Genomic DNA, 24,459 nt, shown 5'->3' with positions numbered 1-24,459 from the left:
ACCTGGTGCTATGAGACAGCAGTGCTAACCACTGTACCACCCATGGTGATCAGTAACCTTGCAATTTATTGCTTTATCAAGGAAATGCAGATTTTTGAATTGATTTGTTGCAAAATGTTTGTCGTTCATTTTTAACTCTTAATTTTTATTAAAAAGAGGTGAATCTGATAACTGTACAGTAACTACATTTAACTTGTCATAGAGTCAGAGACTCATGCAGCACAATAACAGACCTATCGGTGCAACTAGTCCACGCTGACCATGTTCCCAAATCAAACTGGTCCTACTCACCTGTATTTGGTCCCTAACCCTCCAAACCATTCCTATTCATGTACCTAGCTGAAGGTCTTTTAAATGTTCTAACTGTGCCTACAACCACCATGTTTTCTGGCAGTTCATTCCACAAACAAACCAGTCTCTGTGTAAAAATGCTGCCCCATGTCCTTTTCAAGTCTTTCTTCTCTCACCTTAAAAATATGCCCCCTAGTTTTGAACACTCACACCCGAGAGAAAAGACCTTTGCTATTCACCTTATCTTTGCCCTTCATGATTTTGGAAACATACATAAGTTCACCCCTCAATCTCATTTGCTCCAGTGAAAAAGATCCTCAACTATCCAGCCTAACTTTATAACTCACACCTTCCATTTCCAGCAACATCTGGGTAAATCTCATCTGATCCCTCTCCAATTTAAAATATCCTTTCTTTAATAGAACAACCAGTACTCTACACAGTACTCCAGAAGAGGCCTCACCAATAGTCTCTATAAGCTCAATACAATGTACTATCTCCTATACACAAAGATCTGAGCATTGAAGGCAAGCATGCTAAATACCTCTTTACTACCCTGTCAAATGTGAAATAAATTTCAAACAGTTATGTACTTAAACCCTAAAGGCTCTCTGTTCACAATACTACCCAGTGCTGTACCGTGAACTGTATAACTCCTGTCCTTGTTTGTATTACTAAAAAGCAAGACCTGGCAGTTATCCAAATTGTGCTTTATTTAATCTATCGGTCACATACAAGCAAATAGGGGTTGGTTAGTTCAATTGAATAGGTGGATGGTTTACGATACAGAGTATAAACTAATCTAGGATAGAAGTTCGGCACAACATCGTGGGCCGAAGGGCCTGTTCTGTGCTGTATTGTTCTATGTTCTATGTTCTAGAATGGGTTCAATTCCTGCACTGCCTGAGGTTACCATAAAGAACTCTCTTTCTCAACAACTCGCTTTGCCTGAGGCAAATCTGTGACCTTCAGGTTAATCAACCTTTTGTTTTTCTGTTCATTCAGAGAGCAAACCATTGGTTCGGTAAGACTATGGCACCTTTTGTTGCTTTTCACTTGCAAGATTAAAATGTGACGGGTAGCTTAGAAAGTGTATACTTGTAACGTGCAATTCTCCAAATAGACGTGTAATGTCAATTGATTTATTCATACTATTTCTTTACTTGGAATGGAATTTTGTACGAGTGACCGGTCACTAGTGACACACTAAACTCTTGAAGGATTATATTTGCTGAAGGTTATGCTGGGCTAAGTGTGGTACTGAGCCATACAGAACAATACGGTCCCGGGTTAACTACTGGACTGTGGTAAGGTAGCTGTTAATATACATCAGGGTCTCTCAATGGAGCTCAGCCTTCAGGAACCAAAATCAGACAGATCGTCAAATCAGCCATCTATTTGCTACTTGAGATTTTTCACCATCTTTGTAAAACTTGTTTTATGTAAACATGACCCTCTGCTGCCCAGGAACTTCCACAGAGAGCCCATCCAAGTACCAGGCTAGATATTTTTGCACTGACTCACCTCTACGCCTCCCTGGAGCAGGACAAGGTGCATCAGCCATCTCTGAAATTTAATACAGACAAAGTCATATATTTCAGTCGGGAGAAAAGATGAAAAGCAACATAAACTAAAGGTAGAAATTTAACGGGATGCCAGGAATTATAAAGTGACTGGAAGCATTTCTTATTCCTGATGAAGGGCTTTTGCCCGAAACGTCGATTTTACTGCTGCTCGGATGCTGCCTGAACTGCTGTGCTCTTCCAGCACCACTAATCCAGAATCTGGTTTCCAGCATCTGCAGTCATTGTTTTTACCTGGAAGCAAATCTGCACAAGTTGTAAAGACTGTTAAAAAAATCTGGAATCACTAATTTCACGAACAGAGTACACAAAGAAGGAAGTTACACTGCATTTTAGAAAACTCTGTCTCAGGCTGAGCTGGAGACTTGGGTCCCATTCTAGGGTGATATTTTTGGAAAAATTCAAGGTCATTGAGGAGATGAAAGGGAGATTTACTATAAACGTCATAGGCGGGAAAGCTTTCAGGTAAATGGAGTGACTACACAGTCTGGAGAAGGTTTAGTAGAGATTTTGTAGCTTCAGTTGTTAAAAAGTCTGAATAACTGCAATAGAGTAAAAAAGGAAACAACTTCCACATGGCTCAAGGCTCAGTAAAGACATTCCACACAGAGTCCAGCTCCCGTCATTCTCAGAAATTCTGGATGTCAGAATAAACAGCTGGAAAGAATTCAAACAACATGGTTGCCGAAGGCTTGGTGACAATGATAGGCCCCATCACATAAGAATAGACTGATGACGAGTAGTCAGTGTGACCTTATACAGGGGAGGTCTTGCCTCACAAATTAGCTTGAGGTTTTTGGGAAGTGATAAAAATGATTGATGAGGGTACAGCATTGGAATGGTATGAGGATTTCTGAGGACGGGTCAGTCGCCCCGAAACATTAACTCTGATTTCTCTCCGCAGATGCTGCCAGACCGGCTGAACCTTTCCAGCAATTTCTGTTTTTTGGCAAAGAGGCCATTATGGATGTATGATAGTTTCGGTACTATTGCCGGATTATGAATGCAGAAACTCAGCTAAATGTCCCTAGGACCTGGATTCACATCTGGTTATGGCAGATGTTGGAACTTGCTGGTGAAAAGATGGTGGATTAAAAAAAATAATCTGAAATTAAGAATCTGCTGATGACCATGAAACTGTTGCCGATTGTCAGGAAAAATCCATCTGGTTCACTAATGCCCTTCAGGGAAGGAAATCCACAACCAGACTGGCCATTTAACCCCATTCCCCGATACTCCAAGATGGTGATAGTGTAGGGTTTCTCAGCCACAACAGTTTCTGTTTCTTTTCGTTCTTTTCCTCTTTTCATGTCTTTTTCTTCATTTTCTCTTCTTACATTCCATCATTGAGCCTCATGTGAAGGCATTAATGACTCCCGGCCTCAGCGCAGACTCCCGGCCTCAGCCCAGACTCCTGGCCTCAGCAAGCACCTCAGGCCTTCAGGTAAACCGAGAGCAGACTCCCAGCATGCCCAGCCTCGAGGCGTGGGCCCATGTAGACTGGACGTTAAGTCCCAGCATAGCCTGTGTTGGAAAGACTTTTATTCTGAGCTTTTTCTTTCTTTATTTTTCTAATTTATTCCTATGACTTTATACATTTGTACCAAAAATGGTGCCTTTGTCTATAACGCTGGGCATTTTATTTGCTTTCATTTTCCAATTTTTTCCCCAGGATTTGTATTTAGGAATTGTTACTGGGTTACTTTGGTATTAGGATGGTGCTGTAAGTGGCAAATTGCAAACGTTTCACATGTGAATAGATGTGACACTACAGCTAATTCTAATTCTACTTGTGACTCCAGACCCACAGCAGTGTGTTGATTCTTAACTGCCCTCTGAAGTTGCTGAGCAAGTCACTCAGTTCAAGGGCATCTAGGGAAGGGGCAATAATTGCTGGCCATCCAGCAATGCCCATGAAGGAGATTCTATGGAACACACAGCCATTGCCAGGCAGTGCAGCGAGGAGAAATGGAAAGACAAAGAGAATCACTGTGTAACATGAGGCCTGGTACAGGGAGGAGGGTTTCAGAATCTAGCAGCAATGGGAGCAATTCTGAGCCAGATTCCCAGTGAATGCCCAGAACCTGCTGAGTTAATGGAGGATGTTACTATTGCCGTGTTAGAGAGTTTGAAACCCAGCTGCTCATTGGCTAATGCAAGTATCTCATTCCTGCCCAAGTGAAAAAACTCATCCCTCCCCCATCATGACAGTTTCGCTCAATTGCACTGCTCCAGACAGCACAAGGATGATGTGGAATTTATAATGGTTTCTCTTTTGACTTACGTTCTGCAGGTGGACACACATTTTTGAGCGGAGGTGCAGCTGCAATAAGAGAAAATGGAATTACATTTCATTACGTTAAATCCCAATTAGAGTTACACGCAACCTGTGATCAACATTTATTTCCCAGAGAGAGTTGAAACCTACCCATCCTTGGTGTTGTACAGATTTAGGGAATTGCGAAACCCCCCCCTATAAGTTATGCAGGTTGTTGAGTCTTTACATTCTGTCCTTTATTATACGTTTAATTGAGTAGGTTTGTTGGCCAAATGGTCTACCCTTCCAAAGTCCTCCCCTCGTCACGAAGAGCTGTATCTCAATGTGTTTGAACATCCTGTGTACTTTCTAAGACACAACAATATTCTCCACAAGGTTAATATCAGATTATCACTGCTGTTTCTATGTATGATTCTGTGTTGATCCACCAGTGAATTTGGAGTGTGTGCTGTCCCCTGCACTGGAGACCCTGCTGGTTCTGCTAATACCTTGAAGGAATACAGTCCGGACCATGGCACTCATAGACAAGGAACTGAATGTGGATGGCCTGCTGCTTTGCAATGCAGACAGCATGGGCTCAATTCCTTGACCAGCTGAGCTGACCCTCTCACCTCAGGCTCAATGTCACCTGAGGGATGGTGCCTCTCAGGTCAGACACATCTCCACTTCTCTCTCTCTCTCTCTCTCTCTCTGATGGGTCAGTGGCAACTTTCTTTCTTCTGGGATGCAGAAGAGAGTGATAGAGTGGCTGTGGTGCATGTTGGTATCCAGGACACAGAGAGGGCAAAACGCAAATACCACAATTAGACTTTGTGAAACTAGGAAGGGAATTAAAACATGGGATCTCAAAAATAACAACATCTGGATTATTCCCAGTATCACATACTAGAGAGACAAGAAATAGAGAGAGAAGGAGGTTCAGTGTTGGTGTGGGAAGGAGGCCTTCAGAATCGTGGAACAGTGGGACCACATCTGGTCCATATCCTGAGTTAATGTGCAGATTGTACTGAGTTAGCCAATAATGGCAGTATTCCTATGTTAGAATTGGACAAAATGATGCAGAGATTACAACTAGATGCTGACTGGTTATGAGAGGCTTATCAGTCACATAGAACATCAGTTTGGTCAAATATTGTGGTGCTGGAAAAGCACAGCCGGTCAGGTAGCATCTGAAATGCAGAATAATCAATATTTTGAGCTCGAAACATCATCTTCCCTGCTCCTCGGATCCTGCCTGATCGGCTGTGCTTTTCCAGCACCGCAGTTTTTAACTCTGATCACCAGCATGGAGAGATCCTCACTTTCTCCGACAACATCAACTTTATCCCTGTGGTCTCCCGACATGATACTCTGGGACTAATGCACTGACACAGACAGCCTGAGGATCAGTGTGGAGTTAGAGACTATTTTTGTATTCACTTACCTGCCCCCAGATGGCTCCAATCAGATGGTATTCGTTCTGTTGTAGTGAAACATAAAATTCAATTTAAAATAACTAACATAAGTGCAATGAACATTGAAACAGAGAGAATTTACTTCCAGTGAATTGGGCAATTAGTCTCCCTCAACAGTCCACTCCACTAACTTCCTTTGGTCACAGGGACTCAAACCCTCACTCAGTATCATCATATTGTTCAGTGAAATGCTCAGATTCCCAATGCTGTTGGTCATGTAGATTATCAGAGATTGGTCATTGCAGGTGCACAGAATTGTTACAGTACAGCAGAAGACCATTTAGCCTATCATGATCAAACCTCCCCTCCCAGCTCAGCAGGTCAAATGCTTAGTTGACATAATCACACCCTCCTCTCTCCCCTCACCCTCCACCCATCCTCTCCTGTGTTTAAATTCTTTGATTTCTTTTACTCGCTCATTGGACACTCGTTCTGCCCATTGTCTTCCACCTTCACAAGCGAAGAAAAGCAAAAGGATTGCAAATACTTTAGGGATTGAAACACAAGCTCCTGTGGAGGCAGTGGGCATTAGTTTAATATTTTATGTGAGGTTCTGGAGCAGATAAAAATAAAATACCCATTGGGTGCAATGTTGATGGTCATCACTTAGGGTACAGTGTAGGCACTGAGTATGAGTGAGAAAGGATTTTAGATTGGCCTTGCTGGCTTGAAAGTAATACTGAGGGGAAGAAAACCTTTCGAATCAAACAGTTTGACGAAATGCATCAATGTGCACTAATTCACCAAAGATCACTAGACAACACCGTACAAACACACAAGCTCTTCCATCTAGAAGGACAATGGCAGCAGTTACAGAGAAACATCACCTCTTGCAATTTCCCATCCAACCACTCACCATGCTGACCTGGATATATATCACCATCCCTTCACTGTCGCTGGGTCAAAACCCTGGAAGCCCCTCCCTAAAGACACAGTGCTTCTACCTACAGCATGGGGACCGCAGAAGTTCAAGAAGGCAGCTCCCCACCACCTTCTCTCGGGCAATGAGAGATGGGCAATAAACGCTGGCCCAGGCCTGAGGCCCAATGAGGAATGAAACATTTTTAAAACTTTAAAAAGCAAAACAGATTGTTTTCTAAAAATTATTCACTGAAAAATAAATTCATGGAGTCCCAACAGTGTGGAAGCAGGCCCTTCAGGCCACACCAACCCTCTGAAGAGGAACCTACCCAGACCAATTCCCCTATATTTACTCTGACCACTATGGGCAATTTTGCATGACCAATTCACCTAACCTACACATCTTTGGACTGTGGGAGGAAGCCCACAGACACGGGGAGAACATGCAAACTCCATACAGACAGTCGCCCAAAGCTGGAATCGAACCTGGTGCTATGAGACAGCAGTGCTAACCACTGTACCACCCATGGTGATCAGTATCTTTGCAATTTATTGCTTTATCAAGGATATGCAGATTTTTGAATTGATTTGTTGCAAAATGTTTGTCGTTCATTTTTGACTCTTAATTTTTATTAAAAAGAGGTGAATCTGATAACTGTACAGTAACTACATTTAACTTGTCATAGAGTCAGAGACTCATGCAGCACAATAACAGACCTATCGGTGCAACTAGTCCACGCTGACCATGTTCCCAAATCAAACTGGTCCTACTCACCTGTATTTGGTCCCTAACCCTCCAAACCATTCCTATTCATGTACCTAGCTGAAGGTCTTTTAAATGTTCTAACTGTGCCTACAACCACCATGTTTTCTGGCAGTTCATTCCACAAACAAACCAGTCTCTGTGTAAAAATGCTGCCCCATGTCCTTTTCAAGTCTTTCTTCTCTCACCTTAAAAATATGCCCCCTAGTTTTGAACACTCACACTCGAGAGAAAAGACCTTTGCTATTCACCTTATCTTTGCCCTTCATGATTTTGGAAACATACATAAGTTCACCCCTCAATCTCATTTGCTCCAGTGAAAAAGATCCTCAACTATCCAGCCTAACTTTATAACTCACACCTTCCATTTCCAGCAACATCTGGGTAAATCTCATCTGATCCCTCTCCAATTTAAAATATCCTTTCTTTATTAGAACAACCAGTACTCTACACAGTACTCCAGAAGAGGCCTCACCAATAGTCTCTATAAGCTCAATACAATGTACTATCTCCTACACGCAAAGATCTGAGCAATAAAGGCAAGCATGCTAAATACCTCTTTACTACCCTGTCAAATGTGAAATAAATTTGAAACAGTTATGTACTTAAACCCTAAAGGCTCTCTGTTCACAATACTACCCAGTGCTGTACCGTGAACTGTATAACTCCTGTCCTTGTTTGTATTACTAAAATGCAATACCTGGCAGTTATCCAAATTGTGCTTTATTTAATCAATCGGTCACATACAAGCAAATAGGGGTTGGTTAGTTCAGTTGAATAGATGGATGGTTTACAATACCGAGTATAAACTAACAGAATAGGTTCAATTCCTGCACTGCCTGAGGTTACCATAAAGCATTCTCTTTCTCAACAACTCGCTTTGCCTGAGGCAAATCTGTGACCTTCAGGTTAATCAACCTTTTGTTTCTCTGTTCATTCAGAGGGCAAACCATTGGTTCGGTAAGACTATGGCAACTTTTGTTGCTTTTCACTTGCAAGATTAAAATGTGACGGGTAGCTTAGAAAGTGTATATTTGTAACATGCAAGTCTCCAAATAGACGTGTAATGTCAATTGATTTATTCATACTATTTCTTTACTTGGAATGGAATTTTGAACGAGTGACCGGTCACTAGTGGCACCCTAAACTCTTGAAGGATTATATTTGTTGAAGGTTATGATGGGCTAAGTGTGGTACTGAGCCATACAGAACAATACGGTCCCGGGTTAACTCCTGGACTGTGGTAAGTCAGCTGTTAATATACATCAGGGTCTCTCAATGGAGCTCAGCCTTCAGGAACCAAAATCAGACAGATTGTAAAATCAGCCATCTATTTGCTACTTGAGATTTTTCACCATCTTTGTAAAACTTGTTTTATGTAAACCTGACCCTCTGCTGCCCAGGAACTTCCACAGAGAGCCCATCCATGTACCAGGCTAGATATTTTTGCACTGACTCACCTCTGCGCCTCCCTGGAGCAGGACAAGGTGCATCGGCCATCTCTGAAATTTAATACAGACAAAGTCATATATTTCAGTCGGGAGAAAAGATGAAAAGCAACATAAACTAAAGGTAGAAATTTAACGGGATGCCAGGAATTATAAAGTGACTGCAAGCATTTCTTATTCCTGATGAAGAGCTTTTGCCCGAAACGTCGATTTTACTGCTCCTCGGATGCTGCTGCCAGCACCACTAATCCAGAATCTGGTTTCCAGCATCTGCAGTCATTGTTTTTACCTGGAAGCAAATCTGCACAGGTTGTAAAGACTGTTAAAAAAATCTGCAATCACTGATTTCACGAACAGAGTACACAAAGAAAGAATTTCACTGCATTTTAGAAAACTCTGTCTCAGGCTGAGCTGGAGACTTGGGTCCCATTCTAGGGTGATATTTTTGGAAAAATTCAAGGTCAATGAGGAGATGAAGGGGAGATTTACTGTAAACGTCATAGGCGGGAAAGCTTTCAGGTAAATGGAGTGACTACACAGTCTGGAGAAGGTTTAGTAGAGATTTTGTAGCTTCAGTTGTTAAAAAGTCTGAATAACTGCAATAGAGTAAAAAAGGAAACAACTTCCACATGGCTCAAGGCTCAGTAAAGACATTCCACACAGAGTCCAGCTCCCGTCATTCTCAGAAATTCTGGATGTCAGAATAAACAGCTGGAAAGAATTCAAACAACATGGTTGCCGAAGGCTTGGTGACAATGATAGGCCCCATCACATAAGAATAGACTGATGACGAGTAGTCAGTGTGACCTTATACAGGGGAGGTCTTGCCTCACAAATTAGCTTGAGGTTTTTGGGAAGTGATAAAAATGATTGATGAGGGTACAGCATTGGAATGGTATGAGGATTTCTGAGGACGGGTCAGTCGCCCCGAAACATTAATTCTGATTTCTCTCCGCAGATGCTGCCAGACCGGCTGAACCTTTCCAGCAATTTCTGTTTTTTGGCAAAGAGGCCATTATGGATGTATGATAGTTTCGGTACTATTGCCGGATTATGAATGCAGAAACTCAGCTAAATGTCCCTAGGACCTGGATTCACATCTAGTTATGGCAGATGTTGGAACTTGCTGGTGAAAAGATGGTGGATTAAAAAAAATAATCTGAAATTAAGAATCTGCTGATGACCATGAAACTGTTGCCGATTGTCAGGAAAAATCCATCTGGTTCACTAATGCCCTTCAGGGAAGGAAATCCACAACTAGACTGGCCATTTAACCCCATTCCCCGATACTCCAAGATAGTGATAGTGTAGGGTTTCTCAGCCACAACTGTTTCTGTTTCTTTTCGTTCTTTTCCTCTTTTCATGTCTTTTTCTTCATTTTTTCTTCTTACATTCCATCATTGAGCCTCATGTGAAGGCATTAATGACTCCCGGCCTCAGCGCAGACTCCCGGCCTCAGCCCAGACTCCTGGCCTCAGCAAGCACCCCAGGCCTACAGGTAAACCGAGAGCAGACTCCCAGCATGCCCAGCCTCGAGGCGTGGGCCCATGTGGACTGGACGTTAAGTCCCAGCATAGCCTGTGTTGGAAAGACTTTTATTCTGAGCTTTTTCTTTCTTTATTTTTCTAATTTATTCCTCTGACTTTATACATTTGTACCAAAATTGGCGCCTAAGTCTATAACACTGGGCATTTTATTTGCTTTCATTTTCCAATTTTTTCCTCAGGATTTGTATTTAGGAATTATTACTGGGTTACTTTGGTATTAAGATGGTGCTGTAAGTGGCAAATTGCAAACTTTTCACATGTGAATAGATATGACACTTCAGCTAATTCTAATTCTACATGTGACTCCAGACCCACAGCAGTGTGTTGATTCTTAACTGCCCTCTGAAGTTGCTGAGCAAGTCACTCAGTTCAAGGGCAGCTAGGGAAGGGGCAATGATTGCTGGCCATCCAGCAATGCCCATGTAGGAGATTCTATGGAACACACAGCCATTGCCAGGCAGTGCAGCGAGGAGAAATGGAAAGACAAAGAGAATCACTGTGTAACATGAGGCCTGGTACAGGGAGGAGGGTTTCAGAATCTAGCAGCAATGGGAGCAATTCTGAGCCAGATTCCCAGTGAATGCCCAGAACCTGCTGAGTTAATGGAGGATGTTACTATTGCCGTGTTAGAGAGTTTGAAACCCAGCTGCTCATTGGCTAATGCAAGTATCTCATTCCTGCCCAAGTGAAAAAACTCATCCCTCCCCCATCATGACAGTTTCGCTCAATTGCACTGCTCCAGACAGCACAAGGATGATGTGGAATTTATAATGGTTTCTCTTTTGACTTACGTTCTGCAGGTGGACACACATTTTTGAGCGGAGGTGCAGCTGCAATAAGAGAAAATGGAATTACATTTCATTACGTTAAATCCCAATTAGAGTTACACGCAACCTGTGATCAAAATTTATTTCCCAGAGAGAGTTGAAACCTCCCCATCCTTGGTGTTGTACAGGTTTTGGGAATTGCAAAACCCCCCTATAGTTATGCAGGTTATTAAGTGCTTACATTCTGTACTTTATTATACGTTTAATTGAGTAGGTTTGTTGGGCCAAATGGTCTACCCTTCCAAAGTCCTCCACTCGTCATGAAGAGCTGTATCTCAATGTGTTTGAACATCCTGTGTACTTTCTAAGACACAACAATATTCTCCACAAGGTTAATATCAGATTATCACTGCTGCTTCTATGTATGATTCTGTGTTGATCCACCAGTGAATTTGGAGTGTGTGCTGCTCCCTGCACTGGAGACCCTGCTGGTTCTGCTAATACCTTGAAGGAATACAGTCCGGACCATGGCACTCATAGACAAGGAACTGCACACGGATGTTTTGCAGAATGTAGAACCATTGTTAGATAGCCACAGGCATTTCTGTAACCACCAGCATGGGACCCGCAGGAAGTCAAAGGTCAGATAGCTCACATGGATGGCTGGCTGCTTGCATGCAGACTGATGCCAATAGCATATACTCAATTCCTGACCAGCTGATCTGACCCTCTCACCTCAGGCTCAATGTCACCTTCAGCATGGTCACCCTGAGGTCAGACTATCACCACTTCTCTCTCTCTATCACTGTCTGATGGGACAATGACAACTTCCTTTCTTCTGGGATGGGAGAAGAGAATGATGCAGAGGTTGTGTGCCTGTTGGTATGCAGGACACAGCGAGGGCAATACGCAGATCCTACTGTTAGACTTTGTGAAGCTAGAAAGGGAGTTAAAATGTGGGATCTCAAAGATAATAACATCTGGATTATCCGTAATGCCACACACTAGAGAGACAAAAATTAGAAAGACAAGAAGGTTCAGTGTTCGGTTTGAGGCATGGTGTGGGAGGAGGGTCTTCAGAACTTTGGAGCTATGGGATCACGTCTGGGCCAATCCCGAGTTAATGTGCAGATTGTATTGAGTTAGCCAATAATGGCAGTATTCCTGTGTTAGGTTCGGACAAATACACGCAAAGATTAAAATTAGATGCTGACCGATTATTAGAGGCTTATCAGTCATACACAACATCAACGTTATCCTGGTGTCTCCCAACATGATACTCCAGGGCTAATGTGCTGAGACAGACAGCCTGAGGATCAGTGTGGAGTCAAAGTCTACTTTTGCACTGACTTACCAGCACCCAGATGGCTCCAGTCTGATGGTACTTGTTCTGTGGTAGTAAAACATAAAGTTCAAATTAAAATAACTAACAAAAGTACAATGAAAATCGAAACAGAGAGAATTTACTTCCAGTGAATTGGTCACTTGCTCCATTTTAACACACGTTGGACCAAAGGATCTGTTTCCGTGCTGTACATCTCTATGACTCTATAACAGTCCACTCCACTGACTTTCTCTGGTCACAGGGATGCAAACCCTCACTCAGATTCACCACATTGTTCAGTGAAATGCTCAGATTCCCAATGCTGCTGGTCATGTAGATTATCAGAGATTGGTAGCCACACATTCACAGAATTGTTACAGTACAGCAGGAGGCCATTCGGCCTATCGTGACCAAACCTCCTCTCCCAGCTCAGCAGGTCAAATGCTTAGTTGACATTATCCCAACCTCCTCTCTCCCCTCACCTTCTGCCCATCCTCTGCTGTTTTTAATTTCTTTGATGTTTCTATTATTTGCACACGGGATACTCGTTCTGCCCATTGTCTTCCACTTTGAGAAGCAAAGAAAATGAAAAGATTGCAAATACTTCAGGGACTGAAACATGAGCTCTTGTGGAGGCAGCGGGTATTGGCTTAATATTTTACGTGAGGTTCTGTAACGAGTAAAAATTAAATACCCACAGGGTGCAATGCTGATGGTCATCACTATTGGGTACAGGGTAGGCATTAAGTATGAGTGAGAAAGGACTACAGATTGGCCTTGCTGGCTTGAAAGTAATACTGAGGAGAAGGAAACCTTTAAAATTAAACAGTTTGACGAAATGCATCAATGTGCACTAATTCACCAAAGATCACCAGACAACACCGTACAAACACACAAGCTCTTCCATCTAGAAGGACAATGGCAGCAGTTACAGAGAAACATCACCTCTTGCAATTTCCCATCCAACCACTCACCATGCTGACCTGGATATATATCACCATCCCTTCACTGTCGCTGGGTCAAAACCCTGGAAGCCCCTCCCTAAAGACACAGTGCTTCTACCTACAGCATGGGGACCGCAGCAGTTCAAGAAGGCAGCTCCCCACCACCTTCTCTCGGGCAATGAGAGATGGGCAATAAACGCTGGCCCAGCCCTGAGGCCCATAGGGGAATGAAACATTTTTAAAACTTTAAAAAGCAAAACAGATTGTTTATAAAAACTATTCATGTATAAATAAATTGATCAGTGTCCTTGAGATGGTAAATGAGCAGAGAGATCTCAGTGTCCATGTGCATAGATCCCTGAAAGTTGCCACCCAGGTTGTTAGGGTTTTTAAGCAGGCATACAATGTGTTTGCTTTTATTGATAGAGCGATTGAGCCAAGAGGTCATGCTGCAGCTGTACAAATTTTTGGTGCTGCTGCACTTGGAGTATTGCGTACAGTTCTGGCCACCGCGTTGTAGGAAGGATGTGGAAGTATTGGAAAGGGTGCAGAGGAGATTTACCAGAATGTTGCCTGGTATGGAGGGAAGGTGTTATGAGGAAAGGCTGAAGGACTTGAGGCTGTTTTCATTAGAGAGAAGAAGGTTGAGAGGTGACTTAATTGAGACATACAAGATGATCAGACGATTAGATAGGGTGGACAGTGAGAGCTTTTTTCCTTGGATGGTGATGGCTAGCACGAGGGGACATAGCTTTAAATTGAGGGGTAATAGATATAGGACAGATGCCAGAGATAGGTTCATTACTCAGAGAGTAGTAAGAGCATGGAATACACTGCTTGCAATAGTAGTAGACTCGCCATCTTTAAGGGCATTTAAATGGGCATTGGATAAACTTGTGGATGGTAATGGAACAGTGTAGGTTAGTTGAGTTTCAGATTGGTATCGCAGGTTGGAGCAACATTGAGGGCCAAAGGGCCTGAACTGCGCTGTAATGTTCTCTGTTCTATGTTCTGTGGTGTCTTGCAATGGAATGCTTTGCCAAGAAAGTGTAGATATTTGCATTGATTTGTTACAAAATGTTTGTCATTCATGTTAGCTCTTAATTTTTATTTAAAGAGAGAAAAGGTGAATCTGCTGACTGTATGGTAACTGTGTTTAACTTGTCATAGAGTCATGCAGCACCGTAACAGACCTATCGGTGCAACTAGTCCACGCTGACCATATTCCCAAACCAAACTGGTCCCACTCGCCTGCACTTTGTCCCTAACCTTTGAAATCATTTCTATTCAAGTACCTAGCCGAAGGTCTTTTAAATGTTCTAACTGTACTTGCATCCACCAGCTCATCTGGCAGTTCATCCACAAACAAATGAACCACTGCCTGTGTAAAAATGCTGCCCCATGTCCTTTTTAAATCTTTCTCTTCTCACCTTAAAAATATGCCCTCTCGTTTTGAACACCCCCACCCTAGGGAAAAGAACCTTGCCATTCATAATATCTCTGCACTTCATGATTTTCTAAACCTCTAATAAGGTCATCCCTTATCCTCCAATGCTCCAGTGAAAAAAAATTCCCAGCCTATCATTATAACTCAAACTTTCATTCCCAGCAACATCTTGGTCAATCTCTTCTGTACTCTCTCCAATTTAAAATATCCTTCCTGTAGCAGGGTGGCCAGTACTGTACAATTCTCCAGAAGACCGCTCACCAACATCCTGTACAACCTCAACACAACGTACTACCTCCAATACACAAACGTTTGAGCAATGAAGGCAAGCGTTGCTGAATACCTCTCTACCACCCTGTCTGCATGTGATGCAAATTTTAAAGAGTTATGCATCCAAAACCCTCGCTCTTTCTTTTTCACAATACTACCCAGAGCTCTACCCTGAACTGTACAACTCCTGCCTTTGTTTGTATTACAAAAATGCAATACTTGGCATTTATCCAAATTGTGTTTTGCTTAATCACACGGTCATACAAAAGCAGATTGTGTTTGGTTAGTTCAGTTGAATGCATGGGTGATTTGCAATACAGAGTTACACCAACAATATACCTTCAATTCTCACATTGCCAGACGTTACCATAAAGAACTGTCTTTCTCAACAAATCCCTTTGCTGAGGCATTTCTGTGACCTATAGTTTAAGTGACCATCAGTTTCGATAAGACGATGGCAGGTTTTGCTGTTTTTTTTACTTCCAAGATGATATGGATTAAAATGTGATTGTTAGGTTAGAAAGTCCATCCTTATAATGTGCAATTTTCCAAATAAATATGTAGTGTGGAATGATTTATTCTAGTTTTATTCTTTACCTTGGAATGGAATTTTGAATGATTCACAAGTCACCAGTCACAGCTGAAATTCCTGAAAGATTAGGTTTACTGAAGGCTGTGATGGACCAAGTGTAGTATTGAGCCATACAGAACAGCACGGTCCCGGGTTAACTCCTGGACTGTACTAAGTTAGCTCTCAATATAAATCAGGGTCTCTCAATGGGGCTCAGCCTTCAGGATCCAAAATCAGACAGACTGTAAAATCAGCCACCTATTTGCTATTGGAGGTTTTTCACCACCTTTGTGAAACATGTTTTATGCAAACATCACCCTCTGCTGCCCAGGAACTTCCACAGATAGCCCATGTCCCAGACTAGATATGTTTGTACTGGCTCACCTCTATGCTGCTTTGGAGCAGGACAAGGTGCAGTGGCCATCTCTGAAATTTAACACAGACAAAGTCATATGTTTCAGTCGGGAGAAAAGATGAAAAGCAACATAAACTAAAGGTAGAAACGTAATGGGATGCCAGGAATTATAAAGTGACTGGAAGCATATCTGCCCAAATTGTCGGAAAACAAATCTGGAGTTCCTTTTGTCCTTAATATCTTTGTAAAAACCCTTTGGATTCTCCTTAATTCTATTTGCCAAAGCTATCTCATGTCCCCTTTTTGCCCTCCTGGTTTCCCTAAGTCTACTCCTACTTCCTTTATACTCTTCTAAAGATTCACTCCATCTATCCTGTCTATCTTACATATGCTTCCTTCTTTTCCTTAACCAAACCCTTTCTTTAGTCATCCAGCATTCCCTATACCTACCAGCCTTCCCTTTCACCCTGACAGGAATATACTTTCTCTGGTTTCTTTTATCTCATTTCTGAAGGATTCCCATTTTCCAGCCGTCCCTTTACCTGCGAACATCTGCCTCCAATCAGCTTTTGAAAGTTCTTTCCGAATACCGTCAAAATTGGCCTTTCTCCAATTTAGAATTTCAACTTTTAGATCTGGTCTATCCTTTTCCATCATTATTTTAAATTTAATAGAATTATGGTCGCTGGCCCCAAAGTGCTCCCCCACTGACACCTCAGTCACCTGCCCTGCCTTATTTCCCAAGAGTAGGTCAAGTTTTGCACCTTCTCTAGTAGGTACATCCACGTACTGAATCAGAAAATTGTCTTGTACGCACTTAACAAATTCCTTTCCATCTAAACCTTTAATACTATGGCAGTCCCAGTCTATGTTTGGAAAGTTAAAATCCTCTACCATAACCACCCTATTATTCTTACAGATAGCTGAGATCTCCTTACAAGTTTGTTTCTCAATTTCCCTCTGACTATGAGGGGGTCTATAACACAATCCCAATAAGGTGATCTCCCTTTCTTATTTCTCAGTTCCACCCAAATAACATTCCTGGATGTATTTCTGGGAATATCCTCCCTCAGCATAGCTGTAATGCTCCCCCTCATTATCAAAAATGTCACTCCCCCTCCTCTCTTGCCTCCTTTTCTATCCTTCCTGTAGGAATTGTATCCTGGAACATTAAGCTGCCAGTCCTGCCCATCCTTGAGCCATGTTTCTGTAATTGCTATGATATCCCAGTCCCATGTTCCTCACCATGCCCTGAGTTCATCTGCCTTCCCTGTTCGGCCCCTTGCATTGAAATAAATGCAGTTTAATTTATTAGTCCTACCTTGTCCCTGCCTACCCTGACTGTTTGACTCGCTTCTGTTCTCAACTGTACCAGTGTCAGATTGATCTCTTTCCTCACTACCTCCCTGGGTCCCCCCCACCCCCCCACCTTACTAGTTTAAATCCTCCCAAGCAGTTCTAGTAAATTTCCCTGCCAGTATTTTAGTCCCCTTCCAATTTAGGTGCAATCCATCCTTCTTGTCCAGGTCACTTCTATCCCAAAAGAGATTCCAATGATCCAAAAATGTGAATCCTTCTCCCATACACCAGCTCCTCAGCCATGCATTCATCTGCTCTATCCTCCTATTCCTGCCCTCACTAGCTCGTAGCACTGGGAGTAATCCAGATATTACTACCCTTGAGGACCTCCTTTTTAAATTTCTGCCTAACCCTCTGTAATCTCCCTTGAGAATAGGGAGAGAATAGGCTCCTCAAAGATCAGCAAGGCGGTCTTTGTGTGGAGCTGCAGAAAATGGGCGAGACACTAAATGAATATTTTGCATCAGTATTTACTGTGGAAAAGGATGTGGAAGATATAGACTGCAGGGAAATAGATGGTGGCATCTTGCAAAATGTCCAGATTACAGAGGAGGAAGCGCTGGATTTCTTGAAATGGGTAAAGGTTGATAAATCCCCAGGACCTGATCAGGTGTACCCGAGAACTCTGTGGTAAGCTAGAGAAGTGGTTGCTGGGCCTCTTGCTGAGATATTTGTATCATCGATAGTCACAGGTGAGGTGCCGGAAGACTGGAGGTTGGTAAACGTGGTGCCACTGTTTGAAAAGGGCGGTAAAGACAAGCCAGGGAACTATAGACCAGTGAGCCTGACGTCAGTGGTGGGCAAGTTGTTGGAGGGAATCCTGAGGGACAGGATGTACATGCTTTTGGTAAGGCAAGGACAGATTAGGGATAGTCAACATGGCTTTGTGCGTGGGAAGTCATGTCTCACAAACTTGATTGAGTTTTTTGAGGAAGTAACAAAGAGGATTGATGAGGGCAGAGCTGTAGATGTGATTTATATGGACTTCAGGGTAAAAACAATGACTGCAGATGCTGGAAACCAGAGTCTAGATTAGAGTGGTGCTGGAAAAGCACAGCAGTTCAGGCAGCATCCGAAGAGCAGTAAAATCGACATTTCGGGCAAAAGTCCTTCATCAGGAATACAGGCAGAGAGCCTGAAGGGTGGAGAGATAAATGAGAGGAGGGTGGGGGTGGGGAAAAAGTAGCATAGAGTACAATAGGTGAGTGGGGGAGAGGATGAAGGTGATAGGTCAGGGGCAGGGTGGAGTGGATAGATGGAAAAGAAGATAGGCAGATAGGACACGTCATGGAGACAGTGTTGAGCTGGAAGTTTAGAACTAGGGTGAGGTGGGGGAAGGGGAAATGAGGAAGCTGTTGAAGTCCACATTGATGCCCTGGGGTTGAAGTGTTCCGAGGCAGAAAATGAGGCGTTCTTCCTCCAGGCGTCTGGAGGTGAGGGAGCGACAGTGAAGGAGGCCCAGGACATTCATGTCCTCGGCAGAGTGGGAGGGGGAGTTGAAATGTTGGGCCACAGGGCGATGGGGTTGATTGGTGCAGGTGTCCCGGAGACGTTCCCTAAAGCGCTCTGCTAGGAGGCGCCCAGTCTTCCCAATGTAAAGGAGACCGCATCGGGAGCAACGGATACAATAAATGATATTGGTGGATGTGCAGGTGAAACTTTGATGGATGTGGAAGGCTCCTTTAGGGTCTTGGATGGAGGTGAGGGAGGAGGTGTGGGTGCAGGTTTTGCAATTCCTGCGGTGGCAGGGGAAGGTGCCAGGATGGGAGGGTAGGTTGAAAAATGTGGTGCTGGAAAAAAAACAGCAGGTCAGGCAGCATCCGAAGAGCAGGAGAATCGACATTTCGGGCATAAGCCCTTCTTCAAGAATGGCCTGAATGGGACGGTGGATTGTTGGGGGGGGCGTGGATCTGACCAGGTAGTCACGGATGGAACAGTCTTTGCGGAAAGCGGAAATGGGTGGGGAGGGAAATATATCCCTGCTGTTGGTGTCCATTTGGAGGTGGTGGAAATGTCGGCGGATGATTTGGTTTATGCGAAGGTTATGCGTAGGGTGGAAGGTGAGCACCAGGGGCATTCTGTCCTTGTTACGGTTGGAGGGATGGGGTCTGAGGGCGGAGGTGTGGGATGTGGATGAGATGTGTTGGAGGACATCTTAACCACGTGGGAAGGGAAATTGCGGTCTCGAAAGAAGGAGGCCATCTGGTGTGTTCTGTAGTGGAACTGGTCATCCTGGGAGCAGGTATGGCGGAAGCGGAGGAATTGGGCTTCAGTAAGGTGTTCGACAAGGTTCCCCATGGGAGACTGATTAGCAAGGTTAGATTTCATGGAATACAGGGAGAACTAGCCATTTGGATACAGAACTGGCTCAAAGGTAGAAGACAGAGGGTGGTGGTGGAGGGTTGTTTTTCAGACTGGAGGCCTGTGTCAGTAGAGTGCCACAAGGATCGGTGCTGGGTCCTCTACTTTTTGTCATTTACATAAATGATTTGGATGCGAGCATAAGAGGTACAGTTAGTATGTTTGCAGATGACACCAAAATTGGAGGTGTAGTGGACAGCGAAGAGGGTTACCTCAGATTACAACAGGATCTTGACCAGGTGGGCCAATGGGCTGAGAAGTGACAGATGGAGTTTAATTCAGATAAATGCGAGGTGCTGCATTTTGGGAAAGCAAATCTTAGCAGGACTTATACACTTAATGGTAAGGTCCTAGAGAGTGTTACTGAACAAAGAGACCTTGGAGTGCAGGTTCATAGCTCCTTGAAAGTGGAGTCTCAGGTCGATAGGATAGTGAAGAAGGCGTTTGGTATGCTTTCCTTTATTGGTCAGATTATTGAGTACAGGAGTTGGGAGGTCATGTTGCAGCTGTAGAGGACATTGGTTAGGCCAGTGTTGGAATATTGCGTGTAATTCTAGTCTCCTTCCTATCGGAAAGATGTTGTCAAACTTGAAAGGGTTCAAAAAAGATTTACAAGGATGTTGCCAGGGTTGAAGGATTTGAGCTACAGGGAGAGGCTGAACAGGCTGGGGCTGTTTTCCCTGGAGCATTGGAGGCTTAGGGGTGACCTTATAGAGGCCTGGATAGGGTAAATAGGCAAAGTATTTCCCTTGGGGTTGGGGAGTCCGGAACAAGAGGTCATAGGTTTAGGGTGAGAAGGGAAAGATAAAAAAGAGACCTAAGGGGCAACCTTTTCACCCAGAGGGTGGTACATGTATGGAATGAGCTGCCAGAGGAAGTGGTGGAGGCTGGTACAATTGCAACATTTAAGAGGCATTTGGATGGGTATATGAATAGGAAGAGTTTGGAGGGATATGGGCCAGCTGCTGGCAGGTGGGGCTAGATTGTGTTCGAATATCTAGTTGGCATGGACGGGTTGGACCGAAGGGTCTGTTTCCATGCTGTACATCTCTATGACTCTATGGAGTCACTGATTTCATGAACAGAGTACACAAAGAAGGAAGTTACACTGAAGTTTAGAAAACACTGTCTCAGGCTGAGCTGGAGACTTGGGTCCCATTCTAGGGTGATTTGTTTGGAAAATTTCAAGGTTGTTGTGGAGGTGAAGGGGAGATTTATTATAAACTTCATAGGCCGGAAAGAATTCAGGTAGATGGAGTGACTACACAGTCTGGAGTAGGGTGTTCGTAAAGCAGAGGTTTAGTAGAGATTTTGTTCTGATGAAAGGCTTTTGCCCGAAATGTTGATTTTCCTGCTCCTTGGATGCTGTCTGAGCTGCTGTGTTTTTCCAGCACCACTCTAATCTAGACTGTGATCTCCAGCATCTGCAGTACTCACTCTCGCCTCAAGATTTTGTAGCTTGAGTTGTTGAAAATTATGAACAACTGCGAGAGTGAAAAACTATTCCACGTGGCTGAAGGCTCAGTAAAGACATTCCACACAGAGTGCAACTGCCATCATGCTCAGAAATTCTGGATGTCAGAATAAACAGCTGGAAAGAATGAAGGGCCCCATCGCATTGTACATTAGGAATGGACTGATGACGGATACTAAACATGACCTTATACAGGGGAGGTCTTGTCTCACAAATGATTGAAAGGTCTGAGGAGTTCTGAGGAAGGATCACTTGATCCAAAACGATAACTCTGAATTCTCTCCATGGATGCTGCCAGACCTTTTGCAGTAATGTCTATTTTTTGGCTAAGTGGCCATTATGGGTAGGTGATGGTGTTGGTATTATCGCTGGATTATTCATGCAGAAGCTCTGCTAAATGTCCCTGGGAGCTGGATTCAAATCTGGTTATGACAGACATTGGAATTGGCAGGTGTAGAGATAGTGGAAAAACACAAATAATCTGGAATTAAGAATCTGCTGATGACCATGAAACCATTGCCGATTGTCAGGAAAATCCCATCTGGTTCATTAATACCCTTCAGGGAAGGAAATCTGTCATGCACAACTGGGCTGGCCATTTCACCCCATTCCCTGATACTCCAACATAGTATATGCTCCCAGGTGGAGCAATTCCACTCAAGGACAACCCTGATTGCTTCCTATTTCAAGGACCGCAATTTCTCAACCCATGTGATCAACAATCCCTCCAGCTCATCTACTCCACTTCCTGAACCTCCACCCTTTATCCCAACCCCCCTTCCCCGTCCTCACCTTCCAGCTCACTAATCTCCAGATACAGCATTATCCTCTGACATTTCCACCATCTGCAGTCAGACCCCACCACCAGAAATATATTTCCCTCCCCACCCCTTTCTGCATTCAGCAGAGACCATTCCCTCCGAGACTCCCTTGTCAGGTCCACAACGCCCCCCACCAACCCACCCTCCACTCCCGGCACCTTCCCTAGCCACTGCAAGAAGTTTAAAACCTGCACCCACATCTCCCTTCTCACCTCTGTCCAAGGCCCCAAAGGATCCTTCCACATCCAGCAGAGACTTTCCTTCACCTCCAAACATCTCATCTACTGTGCTCTCAATGTGGTCTCCTCTCCATTGGGGAGACATGGAACATCTCTGGGACACATGCACTAAACAACCTCACCGCCCTGTGGGCTGACCACTTCAGCTCCCCCTCTCACTCCACCAAGGACATGCAAGACCTGGGCCTCCTCCACCTCCAAATCCAAGCCAACTGACACCTGGAGGAAGAACACCTCATTTTCCGCCTTGGGACACTCCAAACTCACAGCATCAACGCTGACTTCATCAGTTTCCTCATCTCCCTCCCTCCACCTCATCCCAGATCCAATCCTCCAACTTGGCACCATCCTCTTGAACTGTCCAGCTCCCTTCCCCCGCCTATCCATTCCACCATCTTCCCTAGTCGCATCAACCTATTACCTTACCCCCTACCTTCCCCCAGCCCCATCCTCACCCTCCTACTTATCTCTCAGCCCCCTTGACACCCCCTCCCCCATTCCTGATGAAGGGCTTATGACTGAAACATCGACTCTCCTGCTACTCGAATGCTGTCTGACCTGCTGTGCTTTTCCCGTGTCACACTTTTGAACTCTGAGTTAGCAGAGGAATACGACCTTTCAGCCACAGTTCACCCACTATGCCAATTCCCTTTATTTACTTTTCCCTTTTCATGTTTTTTCTTCCATCTTTCTCCCTCCCTCCCATCATACAGCCTAGAGTGAAGTTACCACAGATTCCTAGCCTCGAGAGTCTTGAGCAGAGCAGACTCCCAGCCTCAGCGCAGACTCCCGGCCTCAGCGCAGACTCCTGGCCTCACCGCAGACTCCCTGCTTCAGGATGGACTTCCGGCCTCACCGCAGACTCGCGGCTTCAGCGCAGACTCCCGGCCTCAGCGTGGACACACGGCTTCAGCGCAGACTCCTGGCCTCAGTGTAGACTCCCGGCCTCAGCGCAGACCCCCTGCTTCAGTGCAGACTCCTGGCCTCAGTGCAGACTCCTGGCATCAGTGCAGACTCCCTGCTTCAGGGAGGACTGCCGGCCTCAGCACAGACTCCGGCCTCAGCGCAGACTCCAGGCCTCAGCGCAGACTCCAGGCCTCAGCGCAGACTCCCTGCCTCAGTGTGGACTCCCGGCCTCAGCACAGACTCCCAGCCTCAGTGTGGACACCTGGCCTCAGCACAGACTCCTGGCCTCAGTGTGGACACCTGGCCTCAGAGCAGACTGCCTGCTTCTGTGTGGTCTCCCGGCCTCAGCGCAGGCCCCCGGCCTCAGCGCAGGCCCCCGGCCTCAGTGCAGACTCGCGGCCTCAGCGCTGACTCACAGCCTCAGCCCAGACACCCGGCCTCAGCGGAGGGCCCCGGCCTCAGTGCAGACTCTCAGCCTCAGCACAGACTCCCTGCTTCAGGGCGAACTCCAATTCCTAAGCCTCAAGTGCAGTTCTTGTGGACCCCAGGTATATAGACAAGGTCTTTTCCCTGTGGTTGGGGAGTCCAGAACTATAGGGCATAGGTTGAGGGTGAGAGGGGAAAGCTATAAGAGGGACCTAAGGGACAGAGGGTGGTGTATGTATGTAATGGGCTGCCAGAGGAAGTGGTGGAGGCTAGTACAATTACAATATTTAAAAGGCAGCTGGATGGGTGTATGAATAGGAAGGGTTTGGAGGGATATGGGCCAGGTGCTGGCAGTTGGGACTAGATTGGATTGGGATATCTGGTTGGCATTGACGGGTTGGACTGTTGCTTTGCTGTAATCTCTATGACATCAGGGTATTTCAATGGAGCTCAACGTTCAGGAACTAAAATCAGACAGATTGTAAAATTTGCCACCTATTTCCTATTGGAAAATTTTCACCACCTTTGTGAAACATGTTTTATGCAAACATGACACTCTGCTGAACAGAAACTTCCACAGACAGCCCATGTCCCAGGCTAGATATGTTTGTACTGACTCACCTCGACGCTGCCTTGGAGCAGGACAAGGTGCAGTGGCCATCTCTGAAATTTAATACAAACAAAGTCATATATTTCAGTTGGGAGAAAAGATGAAAAGCATCATAAACTAAAGGTAGAAACATAATGGGATGTCCAGAATTAAAAACTGACATGAGGTATCTCTGGATGAGTGGTGCTGGAAGAGCACAGCAGTTCAGGCAGCATCCAACGAGCAGCAAAATCGACGTTTCGGGCAAAAGCCCTTCATCAGGAATAAAGGCAGTGAGCCTGAAGCGTGGAGAGATAAGCTAGAGGAGGGTGGGGGTGGGGAGAGAGTAGCATAGAGTACAATGGGTGAGTGGGGGAGGGG

The 24,459-nt window shown here is 44.6% G+C and overlaps 1 protein-coding gene across 1 annotated transcript in view; it reads right to left on the bottom strand.

Moving 5' to 3' along the window:
* The window catches only part of LOC140480293 (uncharacterized), a 129,201-nt gene that overhangs the window by 44,522 nt on the left and 60,220 nt on the right, over positions 1–24,459 (bottom strand). The window contains exons 8-13 of the mRNA XM_072574997.1: positions 24,111–24,152; positions 12,347–12,382; positions 11,017–11,055; positions 8,691–8,732; positions 5,576–5,611; positions 4,159–4,197 (exon numbers count right to left, since the gene is read on the bottom strand). Coding sequence (XP_072431098.1) covers positions 4,159–4,197; positions 5,576–5,611; positions 8,691–8,732; positions 11,017–11,055; positions 12,347–12,382; positions 24,111–24,152 — 234 coding nt within the window. The remainder of the gene's footprint in view (positions 1–4,158; positions 4,198–5,575; positions 5,612–8,690; positions 8,733–11,016; positions 11,056–12,346; positions 12,383–24,110; positions 24,153–24,459) is intronic.

The sequence above is a fragment of the Chiloscyllium punctatum genome, chromosome 8 (genome assembly GCF_047496795.1).
Source record: "Chiloscyllium punctatum isolate Juve2018m chromosome 8, sChiPun1.3, whole genome shotgun sequence".
Lineage (NCBI taxonomy): Eukaryota > Metazoa > Chordata > Chondrichthyes > Orectolobiformes > Hemiscylliidae > Chiloscyllium > Chiloscyllium punctatum.
This window is presented reverse-complemented; position numbering and strand designations above follow the sequence as displayed.